At 35.6% G+C, this 25517-nt stretch overlaps 1 protein-coding gene across 4 annotated transcripts in view; it reads left to right on the top strand.

The window, feature by feature from the left end:
• LOC136676334 (CAP-Gly domain-containing linker protein 1-like) overlaps positions 1–25517 on the top strand; it is a 51624-nt gene that overhangs the window by 13565 nt on the left and 12542 nt on the right. For 2 of the 4 annotated variants that reach the window (XM_066653251.1, XM_066653253.1), the window contains exons 6-21: positions 1739–1894; positions 2697–2788; positions 3691–3751; positions 6915–7019; positions 11591–12505; positions 12839–12955; positions 13424–13481; positions 13604–13687; positions 13793–13949; positions 15967–16132; positions 16453–16668; positions 19052–21697; positions 23886–24023; positions 24191–24297; positions 25003–25123; positions 25426–25478. In XM_066653251.1, coding sequence (XP_066509348.1) covers positions 1739–1894; positions 2697–2788; positions 3691–3751; positions 6915–7019; positions 11591–12505; positions 12839–12955; positions 13424–13481; positions 13604–13687; positions 13793–13949; positions 15967–16132; positions 16453–16668; positions 19052–21697; positions 23886–24023; positions 24191–24297; positions 25003–25123; positions 25426–25478 — 5192 coding nt within the window. The remainder of the gene's footprint in view (positions 1–1738; positions 1895–2696; positions 2789–3690; positions 3752–6914; positions 7020–11590; positions 12506–12838; positions 12956–13423; positions 13482–13603; positions 13688–13792; positions 13950–15966; positions 16133–16452; positions 16669–19051; positions 21698–23885; positions 24024–24190; positions 24298–25002; positions 25124–25425; positions 25479–25517) is intronic. The other 2 variants (XM_066653254.1, XM_066653252.1) reach the window with 2 other exon arrangements.

A 25517-nucleotide genomic window follows, 5' to 3' on the forward strand; every position in this document is an offset into this window, starting at 1 on the left:
ATGCTTGGTTTTAACGTAACTTTATTCTTTCATGAGTTATTTACAAGTTTCTGACCACTTATAAAATGTGTTCGAAGTGCTGCCCATTGTGTTGGATTGTCAATGCAACCCTCTTCTCCCACTCTTCACACACTGATAGCAACACCGCAGAAGAAATGCTAGCCCAGGCTTCCAGTATCCGTAGTTTCAGGTGCTGCACATCTCGTATCTTCACAGCATAGACAATTGCCTTCAGCTGACCCCAAACATATAAGTCTAAGGGGGTCAGATCGGGAGACCTTGGGGGCCATTCACAATGACCAATCCACTTTCCAGGAACCTGTTCATCTAGGAATGCTCGGACCTGACACCCATAATGTGGTGGTGCACCATCTTGCTGGAAAAGTTCAGTGAACATGCCAGCTTCAGTGCATAAAGAGGAAAACGCATCATCATGTAGCAGTTTCGCATATCCAGTGGCCTTAAGGTTTCCATTGATGAAGAATGGCCCAACTATCTTTGTACCCCATATACCACACCATACCATCAAGACGTGCAGCACCTGAAACTACGAATACTGGAGGCCTGTGCTAGCATTTCTCCTGTGGTGTTGCTATCAGTGTGTGAAGAGTGGCAGAAGAGTGTTGCATTGACAATCCAACACAATGGGCAGCACTTTGAACACATTTTATAAGTGGGCAGAAACTTGCAAATAATTCATGAAAGAATAAAGTCACGTTAATTAACTAATTTATTGTGAAACTCCCAATAAGTTTGATGTGTCACATGACCCTCTTCCCATTGGGGGGGGGGGCAAAAGCTGAATCCAAAACGGCCGCCATGGTCACCACCCATCTTGAAAAATTTCCCCCCTCCCATATACTAATGTGCCACAAACAGGAAGTTAATATCACCAAGCATTCCCATTTTATTAAGGTGTATCCATATAAATGGCCCACTCTGTATATCTTTTTTCGTGCTGGGTCAAAATACCACAAGGATCAAACAGAGCACTTTTCTCACCCTGTCTAAACGAGCCTGTTCAGGTTTTAGTCATTATTGCTTTATTCTTCTCAAACAACAAAAAAAAGTGATGTGTACACAAATAAGCATTTCATTTACTATCAAAAACCATAAAGCAAACATTACATTTTCTCTGACTATATATGATTTTATAATGTGTAATGTTTGTATTTTTTATGTATATACAGAATTTTTTTTTAACCTTTTTTAATGAAATAATTTAATGTGAAGTATCTTAGGATTACAGAATACTTTGCATGTCTGCTTCTATTCACTACCAGTGTGAAATATTCTGATATTCTGACTTGGTAGTCTTCTCTAGAAGGGAATTTATTGACTTGTTCTATACTTGTTAATTAAAGTATGTAGAAATTATAGTATAAAGAAACTTGGAACTTTTCTGGAGGAGCAGACTTGAGGAACAGAAGTGTCTGTTTTTCAAAACATGTAAACAACAGCAACAGGATAAGATCTCTCTTATTTTAATCACACTTCGTAGGTTACTTTCAGATGTGCTGTTATTTGGTTTTGCTGACTTGTATTGTCATTTTTCAGTGACTCCAGAAGTGATGACCTTTGTAAGATCTGCTCCAACAGATTAATTCTGTTTTTAGGAGAATGGTTTTTAATTACAACAGTACTAAAAAAAGCATGTATGTCTGAAAACTACTAATGTTTTAACCCAGTTATGCCCAAGTGACACTTTTTATTTATGCGTTCCTTCACAACAATGAAGTTAACAGAAACATCATCACGGTATGCTCGTAAGATTTCTGGGACCACTGCACTGCAGGAAGCTCTGAAGGAGAAGCAACAGCACATTGAGCAGCTTCTTGCTGAGCGTGACCTGGAGCGGGCTGAGGTTGCCAAAGCAACCAGCCATGTGGGAGAGGTATGATTTTTAAAAGATATATAAATAAAAAAATAAAAACCATGTACTTTTTTTTTTTAAAACCAGGGTTTATTTTTTTCCGTTCCTCTCCTTAATTCTGTTTTCTTTGTTATTGATATAAGATGAAAATGATAAATAATTTATTGGAAAACAAAAGTCTCAAATGGTCCACTTTATACTACGTGACACTTTTGTTAAATTTGCATGGAATGGGTTTGCATCAGAAACTGGGATTAGTTACTCCAAGTGACTGTAGTATGTTGATCAGATTTGGGTGTTTGTGGTTCAAAGCAAAATAGAATGTTGCATGCGAAAGGAAACTTTCAAACAAAAACCCACCGCATCATGAATCTCTCACACTGAGTGTGCATGAATATAACTAACTGAGGTATTTTTCTAAAGTAGCCTCCTAAGTAAATCTGCCTTAAAATTAGTTTCAAAATCATTGTGATGGTTCATGTACCTGTAATAGGGTGAATACATTTGATTTACACTCTGAAACTATAGTGAAGGCCAGGAGAAATAATACCAAACCTTACCTAGTGTTCCATTATCAAATGTATGAAATTGTCAAACAAACTGATTAAGAACAGTAACAGTCAAAGATTAAACATATCTAAAACATCACTAGTATTAAACACGAATGCCTATATTATCACACTAAGAGTCCAATAGTAATAATAATCTGACAGGTGCCATGCAGATAATTCAGGTTTTTTGGCCCTTGCTGTAAATAGGTGTAAGTATTAAAATGGGTTAGCTGATAAAGTACAGAGTTGTAATGTACTTTTTTTGGCTATAGATGGAAGGCAAGATGGATCACCTACGAACCCTGGTGGAGGCTGCTGACAGGGAAAAGGTGGAGCTACTAAACCAACTGGAGGAAGAAAGGAGGTGAGCTGGGTATAAATAGATTGGTTTATGTGTTTCTGAAAAGTTTATTATGTAATTTAAATTAGTGATGCTATTTGATTTTTGAAAAAAAGAGCAAACAAACATTAGTGATGACTGCAGTTAATGGGGTTGCATTATTTTAGCAATAGAAATCTGAACAGGCTGCTACCAGTCAAAAAATTTGATTCTTGATAGGAACTATTTCCTTACTTTGTGCAGAGGAAATGGATTCTTATCACCATTTTGTGCGAAATGCAACCCAACCACAAAACAAACTGTAAATCCATTAGTGAGGATACATCAGAAGCAGTCAACTATCTGCTTCTCTCTTGCAAAATTAAAATAGCCATGTTGTCCTATTCTGGCAGTGCTGTGAACGAGATGAAGGTTAAGCTTCTGCAAGCACAGCAGTTGTCTCCCAGAACAAATGATATTTTGTTTTTTGAGAAATCTGAAAATTGTTAACTAGAGCATAGTGCATCAACTACAGCAAAGCTACAAGCGTATCTGTCTATTAAAGATCTTTCTGAAATTATTTAAGTAAAATTATCAGTCAGTGTGGATTTTGATGATAAATCTTTTTTTCTTCTTGATCTAAAATACACCAGTCCATTAATTAAAGGTTCTATCAGTCTTTGAGCTCTAAATCATTCTTAAAACTGTTTTTAGGTGCTGCTTTATTTGATGTCAAATAGTGTATTGTACACTTTAGTGATTCATAGGTTTTGAGAAATGATTGGAATTAAACTTATATCAAAGATGTTACTGAGACTGCATGATTGCAATAGTGCTACATTCTGTGTTAATGATTTGCTGAAGTTGCAGAGATGTAAGGGCAAAAATGTATTACTCTCATTGTTACTATGATGGTGAATGTAACTGAAACTTTTTTCCACCAACAGAAAAGTGGAGGACCTTCAGTTTAGAGTGGAAGAGGCCTGTATTACCAAAGGCGACTTGGAGGTAAGAGTACGTGGAGACTTCAATTAATACAGTTGAAAAGCACGGTATATATAACAAGGGTGCACAACCTTCATTAAATTGAGGAACACTGCCGCCTAGTGTTTAACTTCAAACTTTTGATTTACACTACACATGCTTTACTTTCAATCATTCTTCACACAGTGTGTGTGAGTGTGATATATATATATATATATATATATATAAGAAGTTGTGCACCCCTGGTTTAGCATTTCATATTTGATAAGTGGAGAAGATTAGACTGGCAATTTCAGTGAAAGGTGTCTTAAAGAAAGACTAATGCATATGTATTACCCGTTTATTTATTTATTTATTATGTTGAACTCTGTTTTGTGAGAATAGAGCAATGCTAAAAAAAAAGGTCCATTACATTTCATTTACCCTGTATTTCATTTTCACTTCTCCCTCACTCTTCCCTTTTCCTCCCAAATATCACAACATGAATCACTGGATTAAAAAAATATTTCCTCAGTAGTATTAGTAATTACACACTCAAGTGGAGATTTATACTCCCTTCTATGAATGGACAAGGTAAAAATTATATATATTTTACAAGTTTAAATTAAACTACCATAGTTTTCAGTAAATAGTCAGTAATTGAAATACAAAGGAAAATTGGGAACCGGTTCAGGAAAGAGTGAAAGAATACCCATCCTTACTGCTGATGTAGTGTAGTGTCCCTTTTGAGAGTTTTACTTCAGCATCAGCAGGTTTCCAAATACCTGTTAAAATATTTTACAGTTTTTAATGTACAAAACCCCAAACCTTTAGGAAAGTGGGGACACAGCTTTACACATTTGAAATATTGGCTTTGTACTAGTCTGAATTAAATATAGAGTTTAAATGATTTGCATTCTGTTTTTTAAATGAGGATTGTTTTGAGAGTTTATGTCAGAAAGACTGAATCACTTTTTATATGTATCCACTGATATGATCCACTGATATCCCAAAATTAAATTATTTAAATAGTTTATATTAAGTTGGCAGTTTTGGGATTATTAACTTAATTGCCTAATAGCAGGTATAGACTTGAGTAGTACAAATTTTGTAAAATATTATGCAGAACACCCTGGGGCCAAGGACTTGAGAAACGCCGTTAAATATAGACTCACTTTAAACTGCTACTACAGAGATTTTTGCTTGTGTAGTTTCACCAGGATAATAGACAAAGGAAAGGCTTAAGTAAATGTTGCTGACAACAAAAAAAAAAACATTCAGCTGTGTAAAATGTACACTCAGCATGCATTCAGTTAAAAATTAATATATGTAGCAGGTTTTTTTTCTGTTAGTAATGATGATGAGCGTATATCACTAGAACATAACAATCAAAAACAGACTCAATGCTGAAGTTTTACTCTCAGTTGCTATGTTATGATTTCCATTTCTTGTGCTATATGACAAGGGAAGACTTAGTATTGCAGAGAGCTGGTCGGTCTAGACACACTAATGGAAGCCGAGATATGCTGAGGTGATGTTATATAACCTGGGTGTTTAATGTTTGGCCTACTCAAAAAAAAAAAAAAATAGTGCAGTATACAATTTACTTGAATGGTACACTTTTGTGCACTGTAATGGCATTGCATGAGTGTTGAAACCATGTTGCCTTTTTTTTTTTTTTTTTTAGCTATATTTGGGGGAAAAAAGCACTTCTTCTAGTGAAAGTAAATGGCTTACACTCAGTACTAAGTAAAATTTTACTGTGTGAATATGGCAACATATATACTTTTTAAAAACATTTAAAAGAAAATTTAACGATGCAGAAATTCAGTTATTTTTTCTTACCTTTTAATTTTGCCCAAGTACTACAAAAAGTATTCCTGCCTTGGTCTTTTTAGTTTTGCACCACTCACCCATTAGACGACAATATTCCTGAAGCTCTGTTTGTAGGACTGCTGTAGAATCAAACACACGGTACACCACGGTATTCCATTTTAGCTACATACTTGAAGAAATAAGTCTTATTTTTCCTATTGCTCATTATTATTTATGGGTAAATTTTCAATGTTACTTGGTTGAATGGCTGATTTTTAAAATAAAATATTATTAGTCAATCTTAACAGTTATCTATTTGTTTGTTTGGACATTTTTTTATTTCATTGAACCTAATGAAATTGATGAAAATAAATTTCAGTTTTTGTCCTGGTACTACAGCCCAAACATTGTATTGGTAGGATTTGGCCAAGGTTTTGTGCTGTGATTACAGTGTAGTCCATATCTCCTTGGATGCTGACCGTTTTGATAGTGTTATCTTTTTTACTCTAGCACCCTGGATTTGAAAATCATGGGCTTACAGTATCGAAGTACAGAATGTCAACTTCTCTTTTGCTACTTTATTTATTTTGGGATCATTTAAGCAATTGAACATGTTCAAAGTTCAACAATGAAAAATATCATTTGGGACCAAAGGTTTTGATTCTAGTTTTCAAACATCGAAAAAACTAGAGATTTGTGTATGTGTGGTACAAATACAATCTTAAATTTGCCTGACTACTTGATTGGCCCTGAAGTACTTCGTAGCAACATGAATATTATATACTTTTTTTCATTTCAAATTCAAAGTGCTTGGATTATCCCATTATTAGTGAAAGAATCTTATATATTATGAGTATATTGTTTTTGGAGATCCCGTTTCCTTTTGCTTTGAACGTTTCTTTCATATACAGTGCAGTGCTTAAAATCTGGATGATTCTACTCCTTAGCTGGGGCTTTCTGATACACTTCAGTTGAGGGTAATCTTGGTTGCTTGGTATAAGATCACATTTTGAAATTTAACCTTCTCAAACTGCATTTTAAATTAGTGCTTTGTAACTCTATGATCTTTTCCTCTTTGTGTTTATTTGATGTCTGCTTGCTCACCTGCTCAGTATGTCATTTTAAACAGCGTGTCATACTTCACCTCATTCATTGTTCTCCAGCACAAGCTTGTTTTTGGTTGGCTGCAGGCCTGTTCAACATTGACATCCATCATTGCGTCTGCCTCACCTCATCCTCAGCTGTGATATTACCCTGGCCTGCATGTGACATCAAAACTCACCCTCCCTCTCCCTCCTCCCTTACACTTACACTTTCCTCACCTGTGTGCATTGGGCTGGCATGTGATGGTGGCACTGGATGTCTTTCTTCCTCTCCCCTTCTGTACTAACAGACGCAGACCAGACTGGAGCATGCCCTCCTTAAGGAGCTCGAGCAAAGTCTGCTTTTTGAAAAGACCAAAGCTGACAAACTCCAGAGGGAGTTAGAAGACTCTAGGGTAATGGATCTCAACCTGTGCCTTAGTTTTAATGACTTTTGGGTGCTTGATGAATCAATGAAAACATTCTTAGACTGGGTCAATGGTTTGCATTATTTTCAACATAATATTAGACACATTAACTATTTTGTAGATTTCAACAGCTATTTCTCTTCAGTCCTGGGTCAAATACACATGTAGGACATCATGGGCATTTGAAATACTTCAGGTGAAACATTTGGAAAAAATTTTTCATTAATTCAGTTCAATAAGAATTCCTCCTATTGCAAATAATTTTATTACTACAAAACACAAGTTTTAAATTTGGAAAGAGATATACACATTAGGTACACTAACGCTAAATAGCATTTGAATATATTTTAAAGTTAGACATCGTAAAATTAGTTCATATTTTAATGCATGTAACTCTAAGTATTAATCAAACAGTGTCCAGATGGGTGGCACAGTGATGCAACAGGGCATGATGTTGCTGCCACACAGCTCCAGGGTCCTGCTCAAGCAAATGTAACATTCAGACATGGCTGAAAGTATTGGCACCCTACCCCTTCAAAAAACAACAACAATAATAAATAAAAATAAACAAAAATAACAACTTAGTTTTGTATGCTTTTATCAAAGTATATTTGTATTAATTTTGTCACTGGCCAATTCATCTTTTCATTTTTAACCATCCTTTATTTCACATTGTACTTAACACTTTATGACCTTAACATGCTAATAATAATAATAATAATAATAATAAAACTGCATGGACAATATATCAGAAACCTATACTTTTTAATATTATAATGCTCTAGTACATAAGAGGCAATAAAGAGTGACATTTCTACACTACTTAGCTTTTAGTTTGGCTCAATCCTCTTGAGTAAACTTAGCTTTATCTCATTTGGAGATTCAACAATTTTTTTAAAAAAAATTCAGAGCAGGACTGATAACAGGCCGTGTGAACATTTTTTAATTAATTTTTTTTTATTGTTTATTGTTACATTTGAGTCATGTTTTAATTTATTATCTAGGAGGACACAGGATCTTCAACTGAAACACAGCTTTTAGACACACTGTGTGATTTGCTTAGAATGGTCTGATAGTTGATTGGTTAAATTGTTCATGGCACCTCAATAATTAGTGAGTGTCCTCCATGTTTCTTAGAGGACTTCTTGTCAGAAAGCATTGTATTTCTTTCTGAACATAGAATTGGTGGTGTTTGAGTTTGCCTTTATGTTGTTCATGCTTTGTTATTTTCTTCTAATATCTTCAGACAAGTTTTTTCCTTTCTCTATGTCCATGTTTAGTGTGTTACACACACTTAAATTTTTCATTTTATCCCAATGCATGCCACAGACGTACATCTTAACTTAACTTAATAAATCTAATACAGTTGGCGCAACCCACATACTCAGCTCTACTGCTTATCCCACAAATGCATGTTCCTTGTAAATATGCCACCATTTAAAAGGGAAATGATTAGGCTTTCCAACGGTATAAGATTTATAGCCAAGAAGCATTGTTACAACAAAGAAATAATCTACAGAACAGAAATTTCCTTACTTTTTGTGCCAAGTTTATATATGCTATACAGTTCTTTACTTTCAAAACCGCTTCAGAAAAAAAAGGTTTTACCAATACTTTCAGCCACATCTGTATTCCAGACATTTTTTGGACTACCTCTTTGTCTACTTTCACTAAAACATTGTTCAGAGTAACTGATAGGAACTGTTAAACAGCGAGTAAATGAATACCATATGGACAGTTTTCTGAATTTGCTAGCTGCTAGGTTATTTTCAAGCTCATGCTGACGAGCAAAAACTAAGTTGACAGAAACAAAATGCGACCATATATAATGGATGCATGCATTAAGTTAAGCATATGGAACAAGCTATCATTGTAATTGGTGAGGGAAAATCTGGAAAAATGTTATTTAATGGACACAAAAACACAGTTCACAAGACGTACTTTCTACATGTATGGTGTTTACCCCCAAGAGCATTATTAACCTACTTAAAAAAACAAATCAGTTAAAAACTGTCAACATTAACCTAAATGAAAACAAAGAAAAAAAACATTTTTCAGTGCGTAACAGTTTGTTTGGAAGTGCATTCCTATTAAAATCTATTTTTATTACATTTTTTTGTATGCACATAAAAAAAAAAAAGAAAAGACAAATGCGTTTCAATCTCTGCCTTACCACCTTCCGTGGTGTGGTGGTGGGTCACAATCAAACGCAGAACAGCACAAATAACTAAATATCTTAATAATTAAATACACTTAAAAATAAAATGGGGTTACAGTGCACATAAGAATACCTTGGTGAAATAAAAACGAATAGATATAAAGAATAGATAATGTTCTAGGATGAGAGCAAGAGATTTCACAGAATGGAGCGCCATCTTCCATGTTTCAGTTGTTTCCGACCTTGAACTGTGCATACGAGCAACTGAAATTTCAAGTGAAATGTCTAAGAAATAAAACAGCCATTGATTTCTGGGAGTGGAATGAGATGGATTACAAAGATTAACCAGTAACTCCTTTGCAGCAGTTGGCGGACAGAGTAATAATCGTTTCTGTTGCACATTGATGTTAGGTGAGGAAAAATCATTCTGAAGAAAAATATGAGCTGCGCATGGAACATTCTTTTCTACCCTATTGCCCTATTGTAGTCTTTAAATAAAGCTTGCATATTAGCCAAGCATGGTTTATTGTTGTGCTATATTAGCATGGCTAAAACATCAATAATGAGGCTAATGCTTAACGGGAGTAATGTTGTAATACTCCTGCTGCATGACATTCAGATAGACAAAACTACCTAAACAACTAAATTAAAAGCTCAAGTGCAGGTGGTTACCATATTTTTGAGGAAAACAAACTGTAAATTGACAATTTGCTATTCAAAAAAATAAATGGCTGCATGTTTGCATCATATTTTAAGGATGTATTTGTCCCAGGTCTGTGTTATAATTATGTTCAAATTAATATATGTGGCAAACTAACATTTAACATAAACTGTAGTGGCAGTGAAGCTTTAATCATAGACTAACCAATACTGTAATCATAATCACATCCGCCAGTTTTTTTTCCCTTCATAATACTTTGTGCCTTTGAATTCCAAATATTCTCCTATTGACCTGAATCATGTTATTCAGCTGGAATCAGAATAAAAAAAAAATAGGTTTGTTTTGCAGATTATCATCTACTATTTTTTTTTAGTGTGATTACATTGTAAAGGGAACTTTATTGTACAAGTGCTATAATTCAGAATTTGTTTTTAAGTTGAACATCAATTTGAAACATTAGGCATAACAACAAATATGCCTTCAAAGGCTTTGGCTCTTTAATTATTAGTAATTCAGTAGTTTTATTAGGCATTTTATATTTGTCAAATATTAGGCATTCAAAGCAAACTGTTTGGGAACTAGTTACCAATCATGTCTGGTCGATTAGGTTTTCTTGGAGAAAAGATGGAGTAAACAAAAAGAATGGGTAGTTTCAATGCTCACTTGAGGACCGCTAATGGACCAGCAACATGCCAGGCTAATTGCACATACAGAGTCAGACCTTCCCTGGCAGCCTCATGATCATGTGTTTTGTGTCTTTAACCCTTTCTTAGCTTTGCTACCCGAGGTGTCTTGTAAGCCCCAAAAACATGCTCTTTAAAACTGATTGAACCTAAAGAAAGATATTTTGAAGGTCACCTAGCCTCCTCTGATGGGGCTGTTTGGAACTCGCTCCAGCACTGAAATCAGCCCTCATTGTACCCCTTTGTGCCCATTTCTTGTCAAGATATTTAGGTAGTGTCCTTAAATCCAGCTTTTGTTTATACTTGCTAGAATATTCTGTTTGAGATTTCAACACTGACAAATCAAATCAAATCAAATCAAATTTATTTATATAGCGCTTTTCACAACTGATGTTGTCACAAAGCAGCTTCACAGAATTCCATTCCAGAATTCCAAATGGCACCACATGATCAGAGCCTCAGTCTTATTTCATACTATTATAGGAATATTCCAGCATTTGTGCCTAAACTGTATCTGCCACATCTGTATAATACTGTTGAATACCAAGGACAATAAATTAGTTTTTATACCCCTGTGCTTGAAAAACCATGTGAAAATGCACTCTTTTACTTTAGTACAGTGGGCTGTTGCTGAAATCTCTTTATAGGTTTATAATGTATGCTTGTGTAGTTTACATTTCAGAGCTATAACCATTCTTATCATACTTGTTGTTGAATGAAATGCACACAATGTTCTCTTTATTATCCACTTTAAAATCCACAAAAATATCTTGTGGACTAGTTTAATCTTTGCAAAAGAAAATAGGAAAAGTAAAGAATTCCTTTGTGTGCAGTATTCCTAGAAGTTTTCTACAAAAATGCTGGGAGGGGGAGAATAAAATATTTACTGATGAAATTTGGCAAATGCCTGTTGAACTATATTGTAATTGTGTAGTGAATCAGTAGGTTTCTCTCAAAGCAAGTGGAACAGAATGGTAGATACGGACTAGGAATACTTGGAATATTCTTCTAACCACAATATAATTTTATGTGAGACTAGTGGTTGTCCTGTCTTTAGGTTGCTACAGTATCTGAGAAGTCTCGCATACTGGAAATGGAGAGGGAACTCACTCTGCGGAACAAAGAGGTGGCAGCCCTTCGAGAACATCTGGAGGCCGGGCCAATAAAGGGTGCTGCTGCTCAGGACCCTACAGCGGCAGTCCTTCAGGAGGAGCTCAGTTCACTTCGTGCCCAGCTCTGCTCTCAAAGTACTAACCATGAAACAGCGATAGCTGCCTTGAATGGCACGATACAGGCTGAAGAAAAAGCACACAATGAGGCTTTGGCTAAACTCCAGGCCTCTTTAGCACTTTTAAACAAAGACAATGAACAGCTTCGTACCCGACTAACCGAGGCAGAGAAGGAGAACGACGATGTTATTGAGCTGTGGCGCTCCAAGCTAGCCTCAGCCATCACTTCACATCAGCAAGCCATGGAGGACCTGAAGGCCTCCTCAACCAAGGGAGCCAGCGACACTCAGGTAGTTGAACTTGAATTGAGGGCAGCTTTGGAACAGCTAAAAGCAGAGCACAAGCTGGACTTGGAGGCATGCATAGCCAAGCACAATGCTGAGGTTAAGAAATACATCCAAGAAGGTGAAGCGCTCCGGAAACAGTTAGTTTCTATTACGGAAGAGAAAGATGGTATGGTTGAATCTTTGCGCACTAATCTGGAAAGTGCAGAGGAGCAGCACCTGGTGGAGTTGGAGGAGGCTTTAGGCAAGTTGCACAATGCTGAAATGAAGGTAAAGGAGTTAGAGGATGAAGTGCTTAAGCTGGGGCAGGGGGTGGAGGGAAAGGCCAGAGAGCTTGAGGACCAAAAAGCATGTCTTCAGGCCCTTCTCTCGCAGCAGAGCCAAGGCAACAAGGAGGTCCAAAGTCTATTAACCCGTCTAGAGGAAGCTGAGAGGAAGTCCAGGTCACAAGAAGAAAAGGTTAGGTCCAATTTGTTAATGTTCTATGCATTCCTACAGTATATACTCATTTGCGAAATGCTTAAAGCAGTATGACTGTAATTTAATGCATCTTTACTAACTTAATTTACTTTTTTTGGTGCATCAAAATATTGAAAATATTGACAGAAGCTTATTCTTAATATTTCTGCAAAATTAAAATTAAACCCTAGCATTGCCCCTTTTTTTAACACTTGTATGAGAAACAGATTTTAAGTTGCTTCTTGTCTTATGCACATATTTTATGTGAAAATTTGAGGCAACGCATTATTCCATTTTTGCAGTGCTGTATTGTGCTTTTCTTGATTCTGCTAGGTCACTGAGTTGACCTCTAAGTTAGAGGCCAAGCAGCATGAGATGGAGGAACTGCAGCAGAGCATGACCTCACTACAGCAGAGTAATAGCTCTTTGGAAAAAGAGTATGTTGACTTGGTAAGTTAAAAAAGAAATGGGTTATTATAAAGTGTTAGACTGTGCTATTTATATGCAGTAAAAATGTTTTATGTGCAAATGTTGTATGTTAATAAATCAGTAGACTCTGAATGATGTAGGTCAGAACACAAGTATCAATATCTAAGGAGAACCGCATCTATTTATTGTAAGCAATGATGGGACAAAACTTCTCCACTTTTAATGAAGCTTAGCACAAAAATGAGTCATTCAGTGTTATTTTTTTTTAACAATTTATACATTTTAAAAATCAATGTACATGAGTAAATTATTTAAAAGTATAAGGGCAGCCTGTATTTTGGTTTTAAGTAAACTATGTGCTATCTAATGAGAAAGACTTATTGGTTGTTTTACAATTGTTTTATAAAAGCTGTGCTGATCATTTTTATATCTTTTATTACCCTTTTTGTTTAGGTTGTTCATTATTTTTATATCTATTTTTTTTTATAGAAAGAAAAGCATGCCACGTCTTTAGATGAAAAGACAGAGTCTTCAAATGCTATGCAAAGTAAGTGTATAGTTCTTCTGTCTGCAGATTAATGTATGCAGACGTGTGTCTCATGTTGTTTATTGTGTAGTTTAGTATTTTGAACCATCCCATTTATTTGGCTTATTTTTATTTTTCGTCAGAGTTAGAAGGATTGCTTCGGAACAAAGAGGATCAGTGCACATCTCTTTCTACTGAATCAGAATCTCTCAAAGTTCAGCTGGCTGGTCAGTGGATAATAATTCTCTATTGTAATATTCTAAATCTCGAGTTTGAGCTTTTATATGGTTGTTAAAAGTAAATCTCTCCCTGTATATGCCTTTTCATTTCAGGTCTCGAAAAAAAGTTAAGAATGGGTGAAGAGAAGATAGACCAGCTAACTAAAGATAAAGCTAAGCTTGAAAATGATATAAGCGACCTGATTAAATCTTCTGGAGACAACTCTTCTCAGCTGACAAAGATGATGGAAGACCTCAGTCAAAAAGAGAGGTGTGTGTGTATATATATATATATATATATATATATATATATATATATATATATATATATATATATATATATATATATATATATATAATACATTTCATAAGTAGCTGTCGAATGCTGTTTGAGCTTACATTTTTATAAGTCATCATTAAAGATTGTCTTCTGCCAGAAAACGCTTCTGGAACCAAAAATATTGTTCCAATCTGATTACTAGTGTAATTACACATGTTATTACTTGTGTGTAATTACCTGAGAGAATATGCTGTTACAACTGGGGGTGGGCGATATATCGTTCGCAATGATACCGGTGTGTGTGTGTGTGTATTTTATATTTTTTTTTTATTCATTTATTTTTGCCATATCGCAATATTGTGGCGTAAACATGAGTTTCTAACACAGGGGTGTGAACGTGAGTTGAGCTCAAGCTAAAGCTGGGGGATATATCGCAAATATCCATACATTCCATAGTATTTTTACCCAATTTTGAAAATGACCATATTCGTTATATCGAGCATACCAAGAATACACAGGTTTCCATCTGACTACATTTAAAACGGTGCACAAATGTCCTGTTCAGCTCGGGTGTTTCTCTCTCACGCACGCACCCACCCATGCATGTGCATGCACGCACACACAAACAGACACACACACACCACGATGTCCTGCCATTGTTCATATATGTTGCTGGAGCAGTTCTCATTATATCGCGCTCACGCATATCTACCCCTCTGATAACTGTAAGTTAACAATGGAGAAAAACGAAACCAGTGGCGAAGTTTTAATTCCAAAAAAAGAGCCCCATTTTTTTTAAATTAAGCTAATGATTTTTTTTGAAACGCGCTGCTCTCCCTCATCACTTTTGTTTAGCCAATCAGCAGCCAGAGTAAGCTGTCCCATCATTTAGTGCTGCAGCCAATGGAGTCACAGTCTAACCTCCTAAAGGGGTTTGTTGGTTTTGTGGCGGCGCTGAGAGAAACAGGTCAGTGCTTAAAAAAAAATAAATAAATAAATAAATAAATCAGATTTTTTTTCCCACTGTATCGAAGAAGCTACATTTAATTTTTCACTCAACACATCAGTGATGACAATAAAATGGACTGACTTTTAGAATCAAAGTAATTCTTTATACATACAAATCACATTAGATAATTTCATATAAGATTAAAAATAATATAAAATTATTTATATGAACTGTTTGTGAAGACACCATTTATTTGCTTTTGATAAAACAATAAATAAGCTGCAGGTTGGATGTAGGCAGCTTGTTTCTTAATGCGAGATGTTCAGTGTCACGCAGATACACTGGGTTGAGTTTACTCAAAGTGTGCACTATGTAACAGCACTATCTAGGAAAATTTAAGTATCTGATCGGGACTCTGCATCGGCAGATACTCAATAAAAGATTCTAATCGGGATCAGGGGCAAAAAAAACTTGATCGGGACATGACTATATTTTAGTTTGATAATTACGGTTAGATAATGCAGCATATTCTTTTTGGGGTTAAAAATAAACACAAATACTTCGACATTATTTTTTGTTATGGTTTTTCTAATATCTTATAATATATCACCATTTATTTTAGGCTTATCGTGATATGAGATTTTGGTCATACTGCCCAGCCCTAGTTACAACTATGAAGATCCACTTATGTAATTAAAAAAGACACAAAACTGAAGTTGATAAACATATGTAATTACACAAGCTTTACTACTGTAATCCATCTGTAACAGGTACTAATTCATCAGTAGTTATTGTTGTTCCATATGATGTTCATCTGTAACTACAGTTATTAGACACTTAATATAAAGTGGGACCAAAATAACCTTCCACCACCTGAGCTGCAAATAACCTTAGGGATATTTATAGTGCTGATATTGCATTTATTGTTGAAGTATATTGCTGAATTATGTGGGAAACCTATTTTGAATAGTAATAAAAAAAATTCTCATGTCTACAGTGTATTTCTTTAATCTATTCTCCTGTTTGAAAGGAATTCTCCTCTAACATTTCTATTCACAGGAGAATTGAGGATTTCCAGAACCAGCTTTTAGAGCAGAAGGAGTTGCTTGCTTGCTCCGAGGAGAGCAGGCACCAGGAGCAAGCTCAAGCCAAACAGGAGATGGTTGGCACTATTGAGAAACATCAAGAAGAGGTTGGCAACCTGGAGAAAAAAATTAAACAGCTGGTAAGTGCAGATAATCAAATATACTGTAGTAGATTTGAAGTATAGTATTAAATAATAATTATTCCAAACTGGTAAATTCAGTTCCCACTTGTGCATCCTTGTCTGTTATGTGATGTAAGAGTTTTGCTAGTTAGAATTCTGCTCCGTTAGTCCGTTAGTAACTTGCAAACTAATTAAAAAGTTTTGATTTAAACTAGGGCCTATACCATACTTTTTCCTGGACTGAAAATACAAATCAAGGACATTTTGTGAAACTTCACGACAAGTAACCCTGATCATATTCCATCATAGAATTATTTGCCATGTTCATTGCTTTGCAGGAGAAGAATGTGGAAGAGACTCAAGCTAAAGTTCAAGAAACCCAGACGTCTGGAGAGAAAGTACTTGCCAGTGCCTTGGAGCACCACTCAAAAGAGCTACAGGAGCTACGTGGTCAGGTTGAAACAGCACACCAGCAGCTCCGTGTCTCTGAAGAAAAGTGCCAAAAACTCAAAGAAGAGGTGGAGGAGTTGGTGACCTTGAAAGAAAAGGTTCAGGTAAGGAATAACAATTTCTGTGCTTTAAGGATTGTAGTTCATAAAATGATATTTGAGTAGCTGGAAAACGGATGTGTGGGGTGATGATATTGACCAATGATGATTCGTTTCCTTGTCAGGGAAACACTGTTACTGTATCTGCACCTGTTACTGTATTTGCAGTATTTAGCACCTCAAAGCATACACATTTAACGCTGTAAAAATGCCTATTATTAAAGCTGTATTAGGTGATTTTACGTAGAAACCAATAGTGTTTGAAAACTTCCAGCCAAAAAAACCCAAATCCCACCATATACTTTGTGCTCCTCCTGAAGTCACTCCCCTAAAAACATGAACAACACAGCTTGGGTAGCCTTGACAGAGAGAAATGTATTTATTTATTTTTAAAAACTATCCCTACCTCATGTCTCATTCACATATGATCACAACATTTAATATTTTGCCCCATACACAAAACAACTCAGATAATTACTATTCTAGTAAAAAACAGCAAACTTTTACATTTATGCATTTGGCAGATGCTTTTATCCAAAGCGACTTACAAAAGAGGATCTAACATTCAAACTACAGCACAATTTATACAAATTACCTTACATTGAGTGCAATATGCCAGCAAGTAATAAGTGCATTAAGACAGACTTTCTTACTTAGCAGGTCTTTCTGCATCCTCGCGTTTGTCTGCTGTTGGAAGGTCCGCTGGTGTTTACTCTGGTTTTCCCCCTGGCTTTATCTAGCCTAGTCTTTATTTTTTATTTATTTATTATTTTTTTTTTTTAAAGGATTTTCTGTCCCTGTCTAGTACTCTATTTGTTAGCCTTGTACGAGGTTGTAGATTTTTCTGCCATTCTTCCAGCCTTCAGAACTTTGTGTTTGTTTCTCTGTGAGGGATCTTCATGCATGCGCAAATGAATAACGTGAAATGTGGGCAGGGCCATGACAGGCAGGTAAGCCTTCCACATAATTTTGGTCTGACTGAAATGATTGGGGCCTATTTAGAGAATAACACTTTTTATTTATGCCTTTAGAGCATTTGACTTTTTAATTGAAATTGGAATGTAAAAAGTATTTCTAGAAATATAATTTACAGTTATTAACTCAAACCGCCTACTCCAGCTTTAATAATAGTAGTAGTAGTTGTAGTTGTAGTACTTCTAGTAGCGGCAACAAGAGCAGCAGAAGCAATAGCATTGGGACTAGTTGTGCTATTCATTTGTTGTAGACATTAGGCACTATTAGCAGTTAATGGGTAAAGTGGATAGAGTCTACTGACATCCCTTTAATTTTTCTTCTGAAAATATTGCAGAAATGCAAGAAGCTGAGGTTACTGTTTTCAAATTTTCTGTAAATGTGAAAACTTTCATATAACACACTCTAGACTTGACTAATTAGCCCATCATTGAAAGTCTTCAATTGCCATCATTTAACAAAATCTTTGTTAAATCTGAGCTTGTGGTTTCAGGGTCCTGAGCTTGTTTGGGTTTTCTCTGGGTGCTCCGGTTTCCTCCAAGAGTACCAAAAACACGTTTTTAGTTGGATTGGCTTTGCAAAAGTGTCCATAGATATGAATGAAGGAGAGCGTGTGAGGTGCCCTGTGATGGACTGTTGCACCGTCCAGGGTGTGCTTGTCCCCTGCACCCAGCTCAACCCTGAGCAGGATAAATTGGTTACAGAAAATGAATACGTTCTTTATAGTGAATCTAATGACAGAAGAAAAATACACAAACAATTAACTTACATTGTTAAATATTTTTTGACAACCTCAAGTTTTAATAAAGTGCCATGAACCAGCGCTGTTGTACTGTGGAACACTGGAACTGTCAGTACTGAATGTCATCTAAATTAGACAACATTTTTTAACATTTAAGCTTTTAAATTGTTTCATACATTATTTTATGTATTTTAATATTTATAAGTAGTAACATTTTTTAAAGGGGTTTAACTATTTTTTTGCTGACCGACAAAAATAAACTGATGAGGTGGTGAAATTCTATTTTTTTTTTTTTTTTTATTTATTTATTTTTTTAAATTATTATTAACAAAAAAAATGATCACAGTCAAAAAGACAAGTGGAGGTCTATTTGTTCTAAAATGACACTTTTTGCTCTAATTCTATACAGATTCTGTGCAGTGTGTGTTTGTGCATATATTGCAGGGAGGACAATACAGAACAAGCTTGGGATTTGTTTTTTGCATTTAATATGTTGCACATTTCACAGCCCCCTAATTTTATTTTTTATTTATTTATTTTTATTTGGTCCTTTATTCCTAGATTATTTTGGCATGTGAGGGTGTTTTTACTTTTTATTTATTTTTTTTTTCCCCCCTCTCCCCCTTCGGTCAACATAACCTTCCTTTTCTTTTTTTTTTTCCCCCCCTTACTCAGTCACTTACTGCTGAATTGGCTTTCTCCATGCAAGGGGCTGAGAAGCTTACCTCTGAGGTTAAGGATCTAAAGTTATTGTCTGAACATGTGTCTAAGGAAAAGGATGTTCTTCATGCTCAGAAAGAAGATATGGAGAGACAACTTTCAGAGTCTCAAGTGAATGTCTCCCATCTAGAGGCAGCTATTGCAGATCTTTCATCCAAAAACAAGGAACTATTGGCGCATGATGAGCAACTAAGTAATGAAATTAAAGAGATGTGTTCCACCAACCAGCAACTGCACGAGGAAAAGTCAGCTATTAACACAGAGAAGGAACTACTTTGCAAGGAGTTGCAGACAATAATTAAAGAACTGGCAGAACAGAAATCTGTGAATGTTGTTTTGAAGGACACTGAAGTAAAACATTTGGAAGAAATAAAGAATCTTGAAAAGAGTAATGCTGAGAGACAAGAAGTCATTTTGAAATGCCAGCAAGAGGTCCAGTATCTAGAGACTAACAGTGCACATAGCGCACAGAAACACACTGAGGTCTGTGGGGAAAGGGACAGGCTTCACGAAGAGCTGAGATGCTGTCAAGATGAACTAGAGTCCATTAAATTGTGCTGTTCAAAGAATGAAGGCCTTCTGTCAGTGCTTCAGTCGGAGAAGGAGGATCTCACTTCTCAGAATGGTAAACTACAGGCTGAAAGAGAGTTTCTTCGCAGTGAGAATACAAAGGCTTTGGCAAGCCTCAATTCCACTACTGCAGATAAAGAGTCTCTTGTAGCTGAAAATGCAGAGCTTCAGAAGGCGCTTCAGAACTCCAAGGCAGCACTGGAAAAGTCTGAGAGATATAATGGAGAGCTTCAAGCCTCTAAGGACAGCTTTGCAAGAATGCTTGAAGAAATCAAGACTAGTAGGGAAATCACAGATTCTGAGAGGCTTGTACTCATGCAAGAGAAGGAAAATCTGCTTGAAACCCAAAGGAAGATGAACACTGAGAAGCAGGAGCTTTCTGAAGAATTGGAGATACTAGTTGAAAAACTGAGCCTAAGTGCTGAAGAGACAAAGGCTGCTAATGAAAAAATCCAACTGAATTCTTCCACTTTTGCTCAAGAAAAACAAGTTATTTCTGAAAAGCTCTCTGAGACTGAGAAGACACTTCAAACCTTTCAAGAAGATGCAAAATGCCTAAAGGCTGCTCTTGAAAAGCAAAATAAGGAAAGGGAGCATTTGGAACAAGAGATTAGTAGCTTTAAAGAGAAGTATGAAAAAGAAATATTGGTGAAGCAATCTCTCTTGGCTGAGCAAGAGCAGCTAACATCAGAGATGTGCAGTATCAAAGAAGATCTAAAGAAAACGTTGACATTAAATACTAACTTACTAAGTGAGAAAAACAGACTAGAATCAGATTTGGAGAAAATAAAACATATACAAGAGCAGTTCAATTCAGAGAAGGTGAAACTGACACAGGACAACGTGAATTTAAAAGATCTTCTGGAGAAGAAGAATTCTGAGGCAGAGACTTTGGAGAAGACTAAAATCAGCCTAACGGAGGAAACCCAGAAGTTACAACTCAGCTTGGATCAATTGAAGCAAGAGCTTGCTCAAAATACTGACAACTTTGCAAAGGATAAAATGACCTTTCTTTCCCAGCACACAGAGTTAAACAAAGTCATAGAAGAGCTTCGGAAGGCAAACAGTGATTTACTTCAACAAACTGAATGTCTTTTTGATCAGAACAAAACACTCTCTGATGCCAAGACCTGCTTAGAAGCTAATCAGCAGACTCTAGAGAAGGATAAAAATGAGTTGTCTGCTGTTAAAGAACAACTTTCTAGAGAGGTTGAGGGATTTATGAAAAGGATTGCTGATTGTGATAAAGAAAAAGCCAAACTCTTAGAGGTGCAGTCCAAGTTAAATGCTGAAATCGAATCAATCAAGACTGAAAAGGAGACGATTGGAGTGGAGCAGCAATTACTGTTCAACAAAATGGAACAGTTAAGGAACTCCTTTAAAGAGCTGTGTTCTGAGAGCAAACATCTTTTAGAGGACGAAACAAATCAGAACGTTCAGGACAGTGACCAAAGTTCAGTTTCCTGTATTCAAAAGGTTGAGGACATGTTCTCTCTACTCCAGAAGGTCAATGAAGAAAAAACATCCCTTGTACAAGAAATCAAACTTTTAAAAGCTCAAGAGAAAAAGAATGATGAGGTTAGATCAGATATGGTTGTTGCAAAAGACTTGCTTAGTTCCAAAATTGAAGAGCTGGAGCAGGAAACTGCTTGTCTTAAGAAGGAAAAGAGTGATCTACAAGCTTCACATAATTCTCTAGAGCATGAGGTCCTGTCTCTTCGTGAAAGTCTGCAAAATAGTGACCAGAAATACTCTGACTACAAGACTAAGCTTGAAGAAATGCAAAAATCACAGCTTTACTTAGACGAATGCCTACAGACCCTTCAAAAGAACAATGCTAAATTGGAGGAGAAACATAAAGATGCAGAAATCCAAGTGGCCCTTTTAACTAAGACGCAGAATGAGATGTCTGCCAGTCTGGCTTCAGTGCAAGCTGAGAGGGATGCTTTGTGCAGTGAGAAGGAAGAAGCCAACTCTATGGTGACCCGACTTGAGGCCCAAAATAAAAGTGCTCTTTCAAAGCAGCTTGAGGTACTTTTGCAACTAACAAACATCTTCAGACCTACTAACGATCACAAAGCTATTAGAGTTGCTTTCTGCACGCTAACTCACCTGAATGGTTTTACCACTCCAATCTCAGGCTTAATTACTTTCCTTTTTCTTTTCACATGGATCACTAACTACTCTAATTTACTAATTTTTCCCATGACTTAAACTTTTGTCTTTGTTATAGATGACTTTTTAATCTCTAATACAAGTTAAATGCCACTACGTTACTGTACGATGGATTGAAACTTGCAACGAATGACACACTAATGCCAGTGCATGCATCTGCATGCAGGTTATAAACTACATTTTTGTTCAATACACTTTGTCCAGGTTTTAATTATTAGAAGCATATTCACATATTTAAAATGATTCTTTCAGATGTACAAATAAGCCATAACATTTAAATTGACCTCCTTGTGTCTGCACTCATTCTCCAATTTATCAGCTCCACTTACCATATAGGTGTAATTTGCAGTTCTACAAAAAATAAACAAAAAAACAGCTGTAGCATATCGGTTGCTCTGCATGTTTCTTAGCACCCTTTTGTCCAGTTCTTCAGTGTTCAGGACAACCAGTGAGCAAGTATTTGTTTGTTTGCTCAGTAACACAACAACATCATGTCAGTGTCACTGCAGTGCTGAGAGAGTGTGTTGCACTCAGACGTTATAGGCTAATAAGAATGGACTGGATGACAGCAGTTAAAGCCAAAATTGCTTTTAGGCCCTCTGGCAACTTGCTGCAGTTCAACATTTAATATGGCCTCTTCCTATGTAAGTAAATGTAGAAAAAAAAAGGGAATTTCAATTTAAAATTACACATAAAAAATTATTCCCTTTTTTTTCAGTTACCAAAACTTCAAGCTCCTTCTACATTAATATTCCCACCAGTGTTTATCTTTACAGTTATATGACTTTTAGAGGGATTTTTATTTAAATGTGTGTGGGAGGTGATTGACATCTGTTGGCAAGTGGATAGATACGCTCATGGTATCCTTACATTTGATGTCATTGTGTATAGTCATCTCCATTAAAATGATATATTAGAATTTTAATTATATTTTATTCCATTATTTATATTTAATTTAATTATCATTTATAATTAGAACTTACATGCTACATATTGTACCTCATAAACTCTAAAACTTAGACTTCTACATCCAGACAATGCACTAGTCCGACAGGTAGACATGATGCTTTTATCTGAATATGAGACAAAAAATACATGTCTTCTGCATGTGTCTCTTACACACTGAAATAAAACATGCATGAAATAACACAATTACTGAAGCTTGTATACAATCTGTGTGTGAGTATCTCACAGGTTTTGTCACAAGAGCAGTGAAATGCACTGGAGGCTAAAGTGCTAAAAGTTTTCCATTGGATTGTATGAAGAAAATATTAATGTTAACTGCCACAGCTGACCCGAGAATAGTCCTCCAGCCAATAGCGTCCTTTGGGCCGGATTCTGTCACCATTTAATGGAGGACTAGATGAATAAAACAAACTGTGCAGCAACAGAGAAGCTGGTTCTCAGCATCGACATTGTGGGACCAGTAAGATAGCTGAGCAACAGGTGGACTACAGTGTGTAGTCTGTAGTAGAACTACCAAGTGCATCTGTATGGTCAGTGGTGCTGATAAAATGGACAAAAAGTTGAACAAGGATGTTCTTTTAAGTAATAGCTGATCAGTATATATTTTAAATTTACAGCATTTTTAGGTTTATTGGAGAAAATCTTTGCATGATTAATTAATTCATTGACTTAACAGTCTTATTCCACACCCTGTATTTTTATGGAAGTTGGAGAAAAGATAATGAATATTATTCAGTTCATTTTCTTTTCTGCTGCCTCTATGATTTTCTGAAAGCATGATTGGATGCTCTGTAGAAAATATATAATAACATTTAGAATCTGTGAGATAATTGGTGATAATTGGTTAAGTAATTTCAGCTTGGCTTGGGTAAAATGTGGAAATCTGACATGAAGCAAGTGCAGAGGTTGCTTTGCTTCAGATTCTCAGGTTTCTTCTCCAGATTTGACATGTACAACTGTATCACATAAAATAATATTCAGGATATCTCATGCTTTAAAATCCATTTCTTATAGCAGTTTTTGAAAAGCAGAGATTCTTTTAGTTCATAATCTTGTCCAAATTTATGGTGTGCTTTAGGCTGCAGAGAGTGCTGGGCAGACTGCGCAAGCCTTGGAGGGACTGACTCAGGAGAAGCTTGCTTTGCAAAAGCAGAAACTGGAAGCAGAATCTTTAATAAATGAGTTGAAAAACACCAAAGAGGAAATGCAGAGTCAGGTCAGTGGATTGATAAAGGCAAGGTCCTGATAAAGCAAATAGAAAATGGACTGAGATCCCTGCATTTGTTGAACTGCACATTGCTTTACATTTACATTCTTAAAAAATGTCAAAATATGTAAATGCTTAAATAATATACTTTAATTTGTTTTCTGTCTCTAATACAGCTAAACAGCCTGACAGAACAGAACTCTCAGTACCAAGAGGAACTGGCGAAAACCAAAGACCAGCTTAGCTCTGAGAATGATAGGATCAGCAGACTTTGTAAAGAAATGTGAGTATTTGTATTTCTAGTACGTCTTTTTGACATATAAAGCTACATAAATGCTAGCAGTGCGAGGCAGTGTATTAGGTGTTCATTCAGACTTGTTTAAGTATAGAAGTTACAGCTGAAATGGACAGTCTGTTTTAATTGACAGTTACACATTAGATGAAGTAGACTGAGATTAGATTAAACTGCAATCATTGTGCCTTGAAACAGATTTTTCAAAATTGAGTTTGTCTGACTTGAATTAGAAAAACTGTACATTTAGGCTAAAGTTTTCTCGACTTTAATTTTAAACACACGGTTTATTATGAAATATTTCTAAATAATAGTACTTTATAAATTAAAAGTAAGCTCTTCTTTTCTAATGTAAGCTCTGTTATTAGAATATTTTAAAAATAATATAAACTTTTTTAAAAGAGCTCTTAAAACAGCGCATTCACATAAAGTAATTGTGCACTTATACAGTATGCATATTTTGTCCGGTGTATTTTTAGTGATTAAATTCAGTTAGCATCTAAAATTAATTCTGCATGTGATTTACAAATTCTTGTTTTGTGCATTATTCTCTTGTTCTGTTTTAAACGTGAAACAATAGGCTAAAGTAGACATCTAGAGTAAACATGCTGAATGAAATTAATGATAGTGTACATTACATTGTGGAGATGTCATATTTTTTGTGCTGTATCTCTGGATGCATATCATGTCTCTTAGTGAGCAGCTGAAGAAGGCCGCATCTGAAAACACACTGGCCATTGAAGCTGTAACAAAGGAAAAAGCAAAGCTGGTTGAAGAACTTTCTATCAGCCACAAGGACAATGAGAGCCACCAAAAAGTATGTTGGCAAATATACTTTTTTTTATTTTTTTATTATTATTTTTTTTTGTATATTGTTCCTATTATACTTCAGCCACTTAAATTGCATATTTAGTTATAAAATGTAGCTCATGGTTTGTTATTAAAAAGGTTTGATGTCCAAACTTTGTTTATCCCATCACTGAGGTTTTTTGTAACATTTGCTCCATACACAATTTTTCCCCCCTCTCGTATATTTTATTATTTGGTTATTTCATTAAAATAATTCTAAGGCTTATTTGGTATTTTTATGCAAGTTAATATTTACTTCCATCTTTACAGCTTATAAAGGAACTGGAAAGCCTTCAAAGTCAGTTGAAGGATACAGAAAAGAGGTGAGACCAAAAGTTAAATTAAGACTGTTTTCTTGCCAG

This window comes from Hoplias malabaricus, chromosome X2 (assembly GCF_029633855.1).
Source record: "Hoplias malabaricus isolate fHopMal1 chromosome X2, fHopMal1.hap1, whole genome shotgun sequence".
Classification (NCBI taxonomy): Eukaryota; Metazoa; Chordata; class Actinopteri; order Characiformes; family Erythrinidae; genus Hoplias; species Hoplias malabaricus.